This window comes from Myotis daubentonii, chromosome 4 (assembly GCF_963259705.1).
Source record: "Myotis daubentonii chromosome 4, mMyoDau2.1, whole genome shotgun sequence".
Taxonomy (NCBI): domain Eukaryota; kingdom Metazoa; phylum Chordata; class Mammalia; order Chiroptera; family Vespertilionidae; genus Myotis; species Myotis daubentonii.
In genome coordinates, this window is record NC_081843.1 from 49,370,682 (window position 1) to 49,386,134 (window position 15,453).

General features: G+C 41.7%; 1 protein-coding gene across 3 annotated transcripts in view; it reads right to left on the bottom strand.

Moving 5' to 3' along the window:
* The window catches only part of YTHDC2 (YTH N6-methyladenosine RNA binding protein C2), a 64,575-nt gene extending 52,890 nt beyond the window's left edge, over window positions 1-11,685 (bottom strand). For 2 of the 3 annotated variants that reach the window (XM_059693889.1, XM_059693888.1), the window contains exons 1-4: window positions 11,309-11,685; window positions 10,085-10,175; window positions 5,623-5,819; window positions 1,703-1,902 (exon numbers count right to left, since the gene is read on the bottom strand). In XM_059693889.1, coding sequence (XP_059549872.1) covers window positions 1,703-1,902; window positions 5,623-5,819; window positions 10,085-10,175; window positions 11,309-11,504 — 684 coding nt within the window. In that variant the 5' untranslated portion in view covers window positions 11,505-11,685. The remainder of the gene's footprint in view (window positions 1-1,702; window positions 1,903-5,622; window positions 5,820-10,084; window positions 10,176-11,308) is intronic. The other variant, XM_059693890.1, reaches the window with a different exon arrangement.
* Window positions 11,686-15,453: the final 3,768 nt, after the last annotated feature.

Consider the following 15,453-nt stretch of genomic DNA (forward strand, 5'->3'; position numbering starts at 1 on the left):
ATATCTGACACCAGGCATGTATCTATGATATATAAAGTACTATTAAAAGTAAATCCAGCCGAAAATGGTTTGGCTCAGTGGATAGAGCATCGGCCTGCGGACTGAAAGGTCCCAGGTTCGATTCCGGTCAAGGGCATGTACCTGGGTTGCGGGCATATCCCCAGTAGGAGATATGCAGGAGGCAGCTGATCGATGTTTCTCTCTCATTGATGTTTCTAACTATCTCTCTCCCTTCCTCTCTGTAAAAAAATCAATAAAATATATTTAAAATAAATAAATAAATAAAAGTAAATCCAAAATGATTAAGCCAAATGAAAAACGAGATGTAAATAAGCAAGTCACAAAATATAAATAGGTAATAAGCGAATAAAAAATATTCAACTCAGAGAGAAACCAAGATGGCAGCATAAGTAAACAACGGACATTGCTGCCTCCCACAACAACTTCAAAAATACAACGAAAAGACAAAACGGGCATCATCCAGAACTACAGGAAGGCTGGCGGAGTGGAAATTCTACAACTAGAAGGAAAAAGAAAAGCACACAGAGACTCAGAGGAGGTGCGGAAGTAAAGTGCTGAGGTCTTTTTGAATCGGGAGGGAGTCACAAGCTCCTGACTGCTCTGAACTCCGTTTCCGGGAAGTCTCTGGGGACCCAGGACTCATACGGGGAGAAACTGGACTGTCTGCAGCAGGCAAAACTCGGAACTTGAGGGCGGCTTTTCCTCAGAGGTGCTTGCAGCAATTACCGCGACACTGAGATGCGGGGTCCCTTAGGGCAGGGCTAAGGATCCACCATAGCTGCTTGCTCCGCCCTTTGATTCCCTGAGACCCCGCCCCACCCAGGCTGCAGCAGAGGCTTTTGCATATGAATGCCCTGGCCCTTTGCAACCTGAAAATTACCTAACAAATTGCAGCTGGGCCAGACCGACCCAGAACTTCCAAGAGAAGGCCCAAGGCCCCACAGCAGCTTGCATTGCTTCACAGCTGGGCCTCATCTGGGCACGTACATCCAAACAAAGGCTAGCACACATTAAAACTACTGCAGTACACGACAACAGAAACCAATTACTGCCTGCGATGCAGTGTGATCACAAGCTAATCATTTGCCAAACACTGTTTACCAGCAGAAACTCTTGGATTTAAATATGTACACTATAGTTATAGACATGTAATTTATTTATGTCAGCGAAATTACTACAGTTTTTTCCAACACATTGCCTATTTGCTAAAATTTGTTAAAAATAACAGTAACTGCCCTAACTGGTTTGGCTCAGTGGATAGAGCGTCGGCCTGTGGACCGAAGGATCCCAGGTTTGATTCCAGTCAAGGGCATGTACCTTGGTTGCAGGCACATCTCCAGTGGGAGGTGTGCAGGAGGCAGCTGATAGATGTTTCTCTCTCATTGATGTTTCTAACTCTCCCTTCCTCTCTGTAAAAAATCAATAAAATATATTTTAAAAAAAAATAACAGTAACTAATAACAACAACAACAAAATAACCTGTTAATTTAATTATAAGCAAATCTTAGTTAAAAGCATTTTAAAATTAACAGGGTGTTAATTTTCACATATGACACCGACTGGAAATTTTGTCTGTTAAACCCAAGATCTGTTAAATAAAGGTCTGAAAAACCGAGGGTTTTCTGTATAAAACTGTGATATGGGATAAAATATATTTTCTGCTATAAACAAGGAAACAAACCTGTGTAGTCTTTCCAGACCCAGTTTCTCCTACAATCAAAACTACTTTATTTTCTTTAATTATTTTAACAATTTCTTCTTGTTTCTCAAACACTGGCAAAGACTGCCTGAAAGAATCAAATTCGGATTCTCCTCTTTTCACTGGAATCTGAGGTATGCCATTGTTGAGTCGCCCACTTGTCTTGCTCATTTCCCGGTTTTCTTTGAAAATGAAAAAATAAATAAATTTATAATCAACATTAAAAAATGTGTTAAAAACAAAATAAGTAATTTCTAATGTAATTTCATTCAAATGTTTCTTCTCTACTCAGTCCATATAAAGTTTGCAAGCAAGGTCTCAACTGTTGTACTCTTATACTTACTATCCTTAGAGAATACGTTACAAATTTCAGTATTATTTAGAAAACATATTTCTCAAAAGTATTTCTGATGCATAATGTTTACAAATAAACAAAAATCAATCATTCAATAGCCATTAATAATAAAGCATGATTTGATATCTTAAAATGATTTTCAGGCTTGTTTCTATCAATAACATAGAAAATTAGGAAATATTATAGTAGGAAACAATGTGAATTATATTTACCAAGTCCAATGTGAAAATACATCATGAAAAAAATACCCTATATGTTTAAGTTAAACACGTAAGATTATGTGACCAAATAGAATAATATGTATAAACTAGAGGCCCGGTGCACAAGATTTGTGCACTGGAGGGGGGGGTCATCCCCCTCAGCCCGCCTGCACCCTCTCGCAGTCCGGGACTCCTCAGGGGATATCTGCCTGCCGTCTTAGGCCCAATCCCCTGGGATTGAGCCTAAGCTGGCGGAGAGACATCCCTCTTGCAATCTGGGGCTCTCGCAGTCTGGGGCCCTCACTCCTTACCGCCTGCCTGCAGCAGAAGCAGGAGAGGCTCCCACCACCACCGCTACACTCCCCAGCCATGAGCCAGGCTCTCTGCTCCTTAGCACTGCCTTGGAGATGGGAGAGGCTCCCATCACCGCCACTGTGCTTGCCAGCCATGATCTCGGCTTCTGGCTGAGTGGTGCTCCCCCTGTGGGAGTACACTGACCACCAGGGGGCAGCTTCTGTGTTGAGCGTCTGCCTGCTGGTGGTCAGTGCACATCACAGCAATGGTTGTTCTGCTGTTAGGTTGATTTGCATACTAGAGTTTTATTATCTACTAGAGGCCTGGTGCACGAAATTTGTGCACTCGGGGGGTCCTTCAACCCAGCCTGTGCCCTCTTGCATTCTGGGAGCCCTTGGGGGATGCCCGCCTGGGGAGCAGGCCTAAGCCAACAGTGGGACATCCTGGAGACAGGAGAGCCAGGCTTCTGGCTGAGTGGCATTGAGCATCTGCCCCCTGGTGGTCAGTGCACATCATAGCGATCAGTCATTCCACCATTCAGTCAATTTGCATATTAGCCTTTTATTATATAGGACTAGAGGCCCGGTGAACAAAAATTTGTGCACTCGGGGGGTCCCTCAGCCCAGCCTGTGCACTCTCGCAGTCTGGGACCCCTCAGGAGATAACGACCTGCTGGCTTGGGCCTGCTCCCGGGTGGCAGAGGGCAGGCCTAATCCCTAGGTACAGCCCCTGGTCGGGCTCAGAGCAGGGCCTATTGGGGAATTGGGGTGCCGCCCCCTGTCATGCACAGAGCAGGGCGGATTGGGAGGTTGCGATGCCACCCTTAGTCATGCTCAGGGTAGGGCCGATTGGGGGGTTGGGGCACCGCCCCGTCACACTCAAGGCAGGGTCGATGGGGAGGTTGCGGCGCCACCCCATCACGCACAGAGCAGGGCCGATCAGGGGGTTGGGGCGCCTTCCCCTGTCAGGAACAGAGCAGGGCCGATAGGGATGGTTGTGGCCCCGCCCCCTGTCACATACAGAGCCACAGGGCGATCAGGGGGTTTGGGCGCTGCCCCGTCATGCTGATCCCGGTGCAGGGAGACCTCACGGCTCCGCTGATCCTGGTGCTGGGAGGCATATTACCCTTTTACTATATAGAATAGAGGCCTGGTGCATGGGTGGGTGCCGGCTGGTTTGCCCTGAAGGGTGTCCCGGATCAGGGTGGGGGTCCCCACTGGGGTGCCTGGCCAGCCTGGATGAGGGGATGATGGCTGTTTGCAGCTGGTCACACACCCTTCAGGGTGGGGGTCCCCACTGGGGTGCCTGGCCAGCCTGGGTAAGGGGCTGAGGGCTGTTTTCATGCTGGGACTGAAGCTCCCAACTGCTCCTTTTTTTCTTTTGTTTTTTTTTTATTTATTCTGAGCCAGCTTTAGCTCTGAGGCCCTAGCTCTTAGGCCTCCGCTCCTGAAAGCAGGTATCTGGTTTGTTTAGGTTCTACAATCGAAACTCTGTATCAACTCCAGGTCTGAGATCCCGGCTAGCTGAAAGCTGGTTTCTGGGGTTTTGTTTAGCTTCTAGTTTTGTAACTATGTTTCAAACTGCCAGCTCAGAGGCCTGCAGCGGCAGGCGGGGAACGTTGGAGTCCTCCGTCACTGAAGCAAGCAAGCCTCATGTTAGTTTCAAGCTGCCTGGCTGCCGGCCACCATCTTGGCTGGCAGTTAATTTGCATATCGCCCTGATTAGCCAATAGGAAGGGTAGCGGTAGTACGCCAATTACCATGTTTCTCTTTTATTAGATAGGATAATAATAAAAGTGTAATATGTTAATTAGGATGGATGTCCTTCCAGACGACCTTCCGGACAAAGCCGGGGCTGCAAGGGAAGCCCAGGTCCCAGGTTCCTGCCTGCGGCTGGAGGGAAGCCTGGGTCCCGGGGGAAGCTGGTGCCAGCAGCCAGGGGAAGTAAGCCTACTCTTGCACGAATTTCATGCATCAGGCCTCTAGTATAGCGTATAAGGCTCTAATGCGTATCAAATTTCCTACTTGAGTGTTTTGGCCTACTTCAACACTTACCTAAACAGACAGGAATAAAATAGAGCCATGATGTATGTATATTCTTCACACAATTAAAAATATTTTGCATGTGTGTATTTAAACTTAAATTCCTTGATATCTACTACCATGTGTTTTCTGGATTCTGCAAACCTACTCCAATAGACTGAAAATTATGCACATTCTGTCACTTCAGGTAATAAATAATTTTCTCACTAGGGAAGTTATTTTTTTAAACAGTGAAATTGCCACTTAATTTTATAACCTAAATATATTATCTACCTTTCAACAAATTAATGTACTGAACATTCTGTCCTGTCTCTTACCAGAAGCTAAAACTCAATTCCAAAACTCACTCATTAGCATGTCATAGCAGCATAATATAGGAAAGTCTAGATCAGGGGTCCTCAAACTACGGCCCGCGGGCCACATGCAAATACAAATACTGTATTTGTTCCCGTTTTGTTTTTTTACCTCAAAATAAGATATGTACAGTGTGCACAGGAATTTGTTCATAGGTTTTTTTTAAAGTATAGTCCGGCCCTCCAACGGTCTGAGGGACAGTGAACTGGGCCCCTGTTTAAAAAGTTTGAGGACCCCTGGTCTAGACCATGTAGTCAAATCCCAGCTCTGCAGTTTACTGGCTGATTGAATGGCCTTGAACAAACTATTTAACTTCTCTGAACCCGTTTATTCACCTATGAGATAGGGGAAATTCCTACATTGCAAGAGTTGCTATGAGGCCCTGTATAGAGAGTTTAGTATACTGCCTAGCACAGAGTAAATGCTCAATAAATGGTAGCTATTACTATGACACTTAAAAAGAAAACTTGTTTAACTTCATGACATGCCTTAACACTGCATTTCATTCCAAAATTTTTATAAGTTTTAATAATTTCAATAAGCTATTCACACTGGGAAATCTTACTTCATCTTAGTTTTTAAAAATAAATTTAAAATGGGAAAAGAACAGTCATCAAATAATAGGATAAACACAGAAGCTCCCCAGAAAATACATACCAGCTTCAACTGCAAACACATTTCCTCTTTCTGTTTTAGGCAGAAGTTCAGTACGTTCTTTATTGGTGACGGGAAATCTTTGAATTAGGCTCCTAACAGCATGTTTTGTATTATGAGTCAAATTACAGGTCATCATTGCATGAGCTGTTTCTGATCCATCTTTCTTCTTCACAGTTAGGTATCTATTTGCTCCCTTTCTGAATATTAATAAAAATCATTTATTTACTATATACAGTCAATTTGTTCACATATGATGTATGCCTACTTAGAAAATACATGTCAAGCAAAACACTGAAAAAAATCAAAATGATTTGGGTAAAGATGCTGAAAATCCCAAAAACTCAATTAAAGAGGGCTGTGGTGCTAAAGTGACCACAAGACCACTTTCAATTAAAATTTCAAAATGCTGCAAATCCAATTTTAAGTCAGTAAAAATGGCTTACTTACCCACAAGTGTTAAAGTTTGTCCTAGCGGACTTCATGGTGTATGACAACAATTAATTCATGCATGCTGGGAAGCATGGGGGGGGGGGGGAGTAATCTGAACAACAGAATCTAAAAGTGATAATAAAAAAGTTATGGTTCATTGTGCAGACTAACATATCCCATTGAATGTCTCCACAGTATGCTGGTAATGTCACACTCTCATGAAGACCTGTTAAGAGAGCCAACTTTAGTAGTTGGGCCCCCCAAAAAGCATAAATCAACATTATTGGTAAGAATTTTCAAATGCATACTGGGGGAAAAAAAGTTTTCAAAGCTTCTGATACTAGCCTTCATATACAAGGCAATGCTACAAGATGTGGGAAAAAATGCTAGATAACTGAAATTCAAATGAACTTTTAAAAGTAATAAAATGCAAGCCCCATATGCAATTTTTAAGTATAAAAATAAATGTATGGAAATTACAAATAAAAACATCCTAACTTTAAAGGGTAAAAATAACCTGGACAACGTGGTTCAGTGGATAAGAATCTACCAGGTAATGGTTCAATTCCTGGGCAGGATACATGCCTGGGTTGTGGGCCCAATCCCCAGTGGGGGGCCTACAGAAGGCAGCCAATCAATGATTCTCTTTCATCATTGATATTTCTATCTCTCTCTACCTTTCCCTTCCTCTCTGAAATCAATAAAAATATACTTAAAAATAAATAAATAAAATAAAAGGTAAAAGTAACCAATACATGCTATGATGAAGTATTGGCATTTCAATGCCTTTTTTCTTTAAAAAAAACAAACAAACATATAACTAATCAAATTTATGCAATTTTAAGAATCAGTTCATCAATTATATAACATTTAGATAGCATGTTACTGACTATACAGGGTTCCTCAAACTTTTTAAACAGGGGCCCAGTTCACTGTCCCTCAGACCATTGGAGGGCCGGACTATAGTTTAAAAAAAAACTATGAACAAATTCCTATGCACACTGCACATATCTTATTTTGAAGTAAAAAAACAAAACAGGAACAAATACAGTATTTGTATTTGCATGTGGCCCGCGGGCCATAGTTTGAGGACCCGATTTAAGATATTCAAATACAACCATCTGCATCACTATTCCCCACTTTCCAAATCTGTAAATGGTTTAAAAAATCAGCTAAAGAACCAAAATCTAAAATGACTGCTTAAAAAGCTCACAGCCACCAAGGAACTAATGTCTCTAAAAAAATAATACACAAGCATTCGATACCCCGTAAATGCTTAATTTCATATCTCCTTAATTTATACTTTTGTTAGGCAGATAGATGAAAAGATCTTTCAATTTTTTAAAAGAAGGGAGATTTTAAAAAAGTGATCAGAAAAAAATTATAAATTTTCACACAGTAAGCTTAGGATCTATTTTTTAAACCTTAGAAGAAACTCAAAATAAACTATCACAGAATCACAGAATCTTAACTAAAACAAATTTACACCTTCATGTTTTACATTTTAAAAAATAAGCCTTAAAAAATATAGACCTTTAAAGTTTAAAGACATGACCAAAGCTAGAGAATAAGGCAGTGAGAGACCGGGAGTAAAATTAAGGTTTCCTGACCTTTCCTCTACACCAGGTTCTCTCTCAAGTAATAATAATACTAGGGATAATAATACCAGGCACAACATTTAAAAAGCAGAAAAACGAACTTCCTAAATTCATGAAGTTAATGCTCGGAGGTTAAAAAATATTTACTCCAGGTTGAACAGAAAAGCCCATGAAATGTAAGCCAGGCACAAATTCTCAAATAAATGAAAATAAAAGAGTTAAGTACATTCAAAGTGATTTAGTTCTTTATGTGTGAAAAGAAGGAAAGGCATTTGAAAAGCACAAGGAACACTAGATTAGCATTGTACTACATTTATTAAAATATAAAAAGGGGGCAAAAGTGCTAGGGAATTTCATAAGAGGTATTGTGGAACATTGGATATTGCTATTAGGGCCTGGATTAGTAGGCAGGGTTGCCCTGCTTCCCTTAGCATCTGTTTTCCTTTTTTCCTCTCTGTCTTTGAAATTCCCTTAGCATGTTTTCCTTTCCTGTCTCTTCAGTGTTTCTTATCCCCCTTTTTTGTCCTGATAACTTCTTTCTTGCTCTCCCCTTTCCCAGATGTTTTCTCCATTTCTAGGCCATCCCTAAATCAGTGAGTGGTTCTCAACCTTCCTAATGCTGCGACCCTTTAATACAGTTCCTCATGTTGTAGTGACCCCCAATTTCATTGTTACAAATTGAACATAATTAAAGCATAGTGATTAATCACAAAAACAATATGTAATTATATATGTGTTTTCCGATGGTCTTAGGCAACCTGTGAAAGGGTCGTTCGACCCACAAAGGGGTCACGACCCACAGGTTGAGAACCGCTGCCTTAAATGATCACACTACTGAACAGAAGAAGTAGAGGCAATCTATTCAAATGGACTGCTTTTCTAAGAGCAATTTGTAATTGTCATTTCTAAGTTAATTTTTCAGAATTCAGAACCCATTTAACCACAGAAATGGTATAACTGCAGAACTGTGCATTTTTCTAATGCAGGCTCACTAGCTCTTATCTGTAAATCTTAAACCCAAACAGTTCTGAAAATTTTTTTTAAGTGCAGCAACTTCAACTGGCAGCAAAGCCTGATTAAATTGACATGAGGCTATTTCCAGTCTTTATTTATTTTAGTGTGAATAATCATACATTTTTCAGTAGAAATATTAATGTGATTGAAGGTGACGCCTACAGCTTATTAGGGGTATTACATAACATGTTGAAATTATTCCCTAATACCTTTCTAACATCAGAAAAACCTGAATCTCAAAACATACTGATCCAGGTGTTTTTAGACAAAGGATTATGCCCCTACATTCCATTTTTATTTCTAAGTGCAGTATTTTACCTATCCAGAGGACTCTAATATGGGGGTGCTTAGGATCCTAGCCATTGTTCCAGCATTGACCTCAGTGATGTTCAAAATGCACATTCACTTAAGCTAAATCCCCTGTCAGTAATCTGTCACTGTTGTGGACATTCATATGCAAGACATACCTACATCAGCTAATTTCACCTTGGAATCTTCCTACTATTTATTTATTAATATATTTACTTAATAAAGTATTGTTTTCCTTCTCTTAACCTAAAAGTGAGTAAGCTGAATTTATGCCCCCCTCCCATGGTTCCCACCCAGGGGCAATTTTGCTCTCCAGGGAACATTTTAGCGATGTCTAGAGGCGTTTTTGGTTGTTACAACTGGGGAGGAAGTTGTCTGGTATATATAGGTGTAAAGGCTTAAACATCCCACATTGCAAAAAAAAAAAAAAAAAAAAAAAAAGCCCTCCAAAATCAAGAATTACCCAATCCAAAATGCCAATTGCTCCAATATTGAGAAGCTCTGCTATACAGCAATCCCACCACCCTTAGTCTCAAAATGAAATAGTTCCACAGAATTTCAAAGCTCTTCAATTTGGATAGCTCAAATGACCTTTCCCCACTATGGTTCAGTGACTCTCAAAAAATATGTACTGTTTCCTCCTGTTCCATTTTATTTAATCAGTTCTAATCATCAGATTCTTGATTTAGTAAGAAAAAAAAGTCAATGTGTTCTAAGGCTTACCATTACAGTACTGTAACATTAAAAGAGAAATTCTGTAAATAATTATACTTATTACCTTTAGGCCATCCATTCTTTAAAAAAAAAAGGAAAAAGACTGTTTCAATGAAATAAGAAAATATTTCTCTCAAGTAATCAACTTCAAATTTTAAACTATTTTTTCTTACATTTTAAAGTTTACTTTTTTTGTTTTTTGCCCCTAGGGAAAACAAAAATAGGGGGGATTGAAGGAAAAGGAAAGAGCTTATGTTTGGCACAGACATGAATCAGTTTATCTACATACAATATAATTAAGAATGTGAATCTAGAACAGTACTATTTAAATGTAGTCAGAATAATTGTTCTTTTCTTGGTAAATAATTTTCTTTAAATAAGAAAAGCTATCAGCTTACCCTTTACTTTTAGAGACCAAACCAAGAGACTGACTCAATCGATGAATAAAGGCTCGTTCGGTACTGGTCAAAGAAGAAGGAAATTCCATTTCTACAAGGGAAAAGACACACAAAGTACCATTTGGGGACAAGTAATTTTCTTTCAAGGTGCTTCAATATTGCTTACATAGATATAAAATATGAAAACATCATATATGCATATAATCAAATTATATTCTATGTGAAAAGTAGATATTCAATAGCCACTGAATGTCAACCACAGTTATAGTCATGAAAATTAAATCCAAGTGTGTGAAGAGTTCCAATGGTTCCCCAAAGATTCTACTTATGTATGCTAGAAGCTTGCGTTGGTATGATGACCGATGAAGACATTTTACGACTTTAACTTCGTCCTCACTCGCTTAACTAACAAAATGTTCATTTCCTGCCATGGTCAAGGATGCTCAAGCATTATGAATGCTCGACATCAAACACCTTGAAGGCATATTTTCTTTTGCCTTCAAAACTGTACAGACTTCCTATTTCACCAGCTCACAACAGATCTGCTGCTCTTTATTGCTGAGGCTGCACCGCTGCTGGCAGGAAGTTCAGAACCACTCTGCACAGGGCATTCCCGGTTGGGAACTGTAAGCCCCAGAGTGAGGGGCCCCCTCTGGAGGCCAGCAAACCCGGGGGAGCCTCCACGCCCTGGACGTATCGCCAGAGGCGGGCGGCTGGGTCTGTGCCGTGTGGCGCCAGGCTAGCAGCTCTCCGGCCCGAACAGGTGCGCTAGCCGTTTCCCAGCCCAAACCGGTTTCATTTTTTTTTCCCAAGTGTTTAGCGTGATGCTTCTAGGATTTAACCAGGGCACTACATATTGCCAGTGCCTTTATTTGTCTAATTTCTGATTTCCTTCTGCTCTTCTTGTGTGGCTTCAACGTACCACAGCTTCCTTAAAAAAATAAAAATAAAATGTAGGGGCTTATCCGGAGTTCAACACCGTGGCTCAGCCGCCCGCAGCTGCGAACAGCCTGGCCCTGGGCGGGAAGAAACGCCCCCGGCCGCAGGGCACCCGGACCTTCCCCCCCGCACGCCGCCCTCAGCAGATGCCCCGCGGCCCTTCACAGCCCGCCGGAGGCTCCCCGCTGGGCCCGGTCTGCCCTCCCCGCACCGAGGCAGCCCCTTCGCCCCGGGGGCCAGGGGGTGGGGGCTGGGGCCGCCGGGGGTCCCGGTCGGGAGCCTCACCTTTCTGGTCCCCATATCGGAAGCGCTCCAGAGCGATATTAACGGCGATTTTCACCTCCTCGTCTATGCGAACATCCTTCAGCCCCTTGGCCCGGGCGCCGCCCCCAGGGCCGCACTGAGCCGGGCCGCCCCCGCCGCCGCCCCCGCCGCCGCCAGGAGCCGGCGGCCGTGGGGAGACGCTGCTCGGCCTGGACATGGCCCTGAGGTCACCCCGCCGGGAAGCCGCCAGGCTTGCGGGCTGACGGTCGCCGATAAGGACAGCGGGCCTCTGCCGTTCCGGACCGCTCCACAGGCGGCCTGCGCGGTGCCAAAGTCACCGGGAAGCCCAGTCAGTCACAACAGCCGAGGAGGCGCGGGCGCCACTGAAACCCGGGCGTGGCCTAGAGAGCGAGCGTGATGACGTCACCAGGGCCGCGGCGCCCGTGACCTCAGCGCGCCCGCCGTCGCGCCCGGGCCCGCCGCACCTCACTCGCTCAAACGCCCGACCCAGCTGGCCCCCTGTCTCCATCCACCCCTCGAACCAAGGCGCTCTTACTCGGACCTTTATTCAGCCACTCGTTACTGGGTTGAATCCTTCCTTCCTTCCTTCCTTCATTTCCATAAGCACGGGTAGGCTCCTACTGTGTGCCCTGCGAGCACTATGCGGCGCCCTACACTGGGGAACCAAACACACGTTTCCTGCCACCTGGGAGTTTACATTCTAGTGGGGGTGGAGTTGCCAGATGTGGCAAATAAAAATACAGGGTGCCCAGTTGTTTTATTTCAGATGCCTAATAATTTTTTAGCATGTGTACGTCCCGTACAATATTTGGGAACACATTTGGTTAAATATATATATATATATTTTTTTTTTTTACCTGAAATACAAATTTAATAGCGTCTGTATTTTATCTGCCAATCCTAAATGGGACTGACAGACAATAAACAAGTAAATGACTGAATGATAGTTATGTGCCATATGAGATGATGGGATAGGAAGGTGAAACCCTTTAATTTAGGAGGTCAGGGAAGATGATGAGAATCCCACTTGCTAGTATACAATTCCACTAACGTAAACCTAATCCCAGCTACCTTAACTGCTTCCATTCTGGCACAACAAAGGCTCCCCCGTTGCAACTAATTTCTTCCTGTACCTTGATGTTTAACAAGCTCATTATGGTCAGAGGAACTTTCCAATTGCATAGTTTCCTCCTGCACAAGGCAGTTCACATACCCCCCCCCCGCGCCCCTGCCCCCAGGACTTCATATGGATGCCTCTTTCTTGTCATTTAAAGCAGGATTCTATCCCTTACCTGGACAAGCTTCAATCTGTTATTTGCCACTGTTTGAAATTATTTTGTTTAGGTATTATTTGCTTTTCCCACTAGAATATTAGCGCCTTTGGATCAGAGACCTTGTTTATCTTGTTGGTCACTATTTCATCAGCAGATAGCACTGCATAGATGCATAATGAATATTCATTGTTTGGCCATATTTTAGAATCTAAAATTAAGTTTGATTGTCTCTACCCTCCAAAATCTCTTTGGCTGGCTACTAAAAAGAGTTCTGCATAAGCAGAAATAAGTCCTACATTCTGGTCCTCTCAGGGTTATCAGTGAATTGTGTAAACATTTACTACTACCTTGATCTCTGTGTATCTTAATTTCCTTAGGTGTGCAATAATAATGTCTGCCATATATTAAGTGCCCAGAGGCATTATTTTTCCAATCCTCACAAAACTATATGAAGTAGTTATATTAACTCATGATACAAATGAGGAAACAGGCTGGATGAAATTAAAACTGGCCGAGGGCCATGCAATTTATTGGTAACTAATGAGTTATGCATGAAAACCAGGCCCAGCCTAGCTTCATACCAGGACAACATAGATAGTAGATAATAGCTGGATGCACTAAATATATTGTCATAAGACTGAAAACATTATACATGGGGTCAGCCACATACTGCTTTCAATTTCACTTCACAACTTCTTAGTTCCATTTTTTATTGATTTCACTATTTATTAGCTTTGTGGCTTGACTACTTATTTGACTGCTAAGCTTATTTACAGGTTTCCTATCTGTAAATGAGTATATTTAATATTCATTTTACAGAATTGTAAATGTGACATAATATGCAAGTATCAAGCATTGATTTAATGTTCTGCTTCACCTTTCTTCTTTCCTTTCTTTTTGGATAAATGCTCTAAATATTTGTATTCCTAGTGCCCAGTAAGGATATGGAACATGTTTGTTGAAATAAAAAAGAAGACCTGGCCCTGGCCATTTTGGCTCAGTGGATGGAGCATCGGCCTGCAGACTGAAGGGTCCCGGGTTCGATTCTGGTCAGGGGCATGTACTTTGGTTGCGGGCACATCCCCAATAGGTGTGCAGGAGGCAGCTGATCAATGTTTCTCTCTCATCGATGTTTCTAGCTCTTTATCTCTCTCCCTTCCTCTCTGTAAAAAAATCAATAAAATATATTTTTTTAAAAAAAGAGAAGACCTGATTATAGAGAACAACATAGACTGATGAACAGGGACAGATCCAAAGACAGAGAAACAGCGATCAGACTATCAATCCCCAGAAGGAAAGTAGGGGAGGAAGGGGGTAAGGGGAAGAGATAAACCAAAGGGGTTGTATGCACGCATATAAGCCAAACCAATGGACATGGACAACAGGGGGATGAGAGCATGAGTGCGGGGGGGGGGGGGGGGGAGTTGGGGGTTCATGGGGGAGATGAGGACACATTTGTAATTCCTTAACTAATAAAGAATTTAAAATAAAATAAAATCACAAAAAAAGAGAGAAGACCTGCCTAAAGTTACATAAAAGTAAGTAATAAGATTAGTCAGATTATACATTATCTAATATTTTGGCATATGCCTGGAAATATCTGGGTCCTTAGGGTGAAACACTGCAATTCTACTTTCTACAAGTGTTTCAGAGAAAAATTAAAATAAGGAAGATATGGAATATTTTTAAATGATTTCAAGTTATCTTTAGTGTCAAATAGACCTAAAGTTTTAATCTTTATAGTTCTGTGACCTTGTGCAAGAATTTAGCCTCCCTATGCTTTCATTTCTGCATCTATATGACAAAATATTATATTATAGCTTTATTATGGGGATTAAATTAGATTATATTACCTTTATGCAGATGAAGCACTTAGCATTCCCTACTAATTAGATGCTTTTACTGTCTCATCCTTAGCATTCAGTACTAATTAGATGTTTTTACTATCTCTCATCCTTAGCATTCAGTACTAATTAGATGCTTTTGACGTCAAATGACAGAAAACCAAGCAAAAAATGCCCAAAATAAGGCCATTTATCATCTTATGTAGCAAGAAGTCTAGGAGTAGGGTAGTTCCAGAGTTTATTATTTCAACATTGTACACCAATACCCTCAATCACTCAGAATTTCTCCAGCTTACCACTTTGCCATTCTTTGAGTGTTTGCTACTCCTCTTGGTTGCAGCTCCATGTCAGCACATCATCACACAGCACCAGATAAAGGCAAGAAAGATAAGTGTCTTGTCTGATGTCTCTTTTTAAAAGAGAAAAACTTTCCCAGAAATCCCAAAAATAGACATCCTTATATATCCTAACCAGAACATGGCTAACCCAATAACCAGCAAAGGGGAATGGAATTATCATGAAAGGTCTGGTCTTTCCTAAAGTAGATCGTCACCTAGAAAAGATTGGACAAAATTGGTGTTCTCTTAGCAAGTAATAAGGGATGCTGAAATGCTGTTGGCTAAGCAACCAAGAATATTATGTCAGTCAACAATCCTGCTCACTGAATATTTCCGGTTTTCTTCCTTTCCAGGTATGTAACAGAATTGTCCTTTCTGGCCCCCTTACAGTTGGGTGGGAACATATATTTACTTCTGGCTAATGAGTAATTAGCTAAAGTGATATGTCACCTTTATGCTTACCTTATTTTTCACTGTAATTAACTGCAAATAATTAGAAAAACATGTATAAGAAAGAAAGTGAATTATCTTATTACAATTAATTTTTTTAAGTATATTTTATTGATTTTTTACAGAGAGGAAGGGAGAGGGCTAGAGAGTTAGAAATATCCATGAGAGAGAAACATCGATCAGCTGCCTCTTGCACACCCCCTCCTGGGGATGTGCCCGCAACCAAGGTACATGCCCTT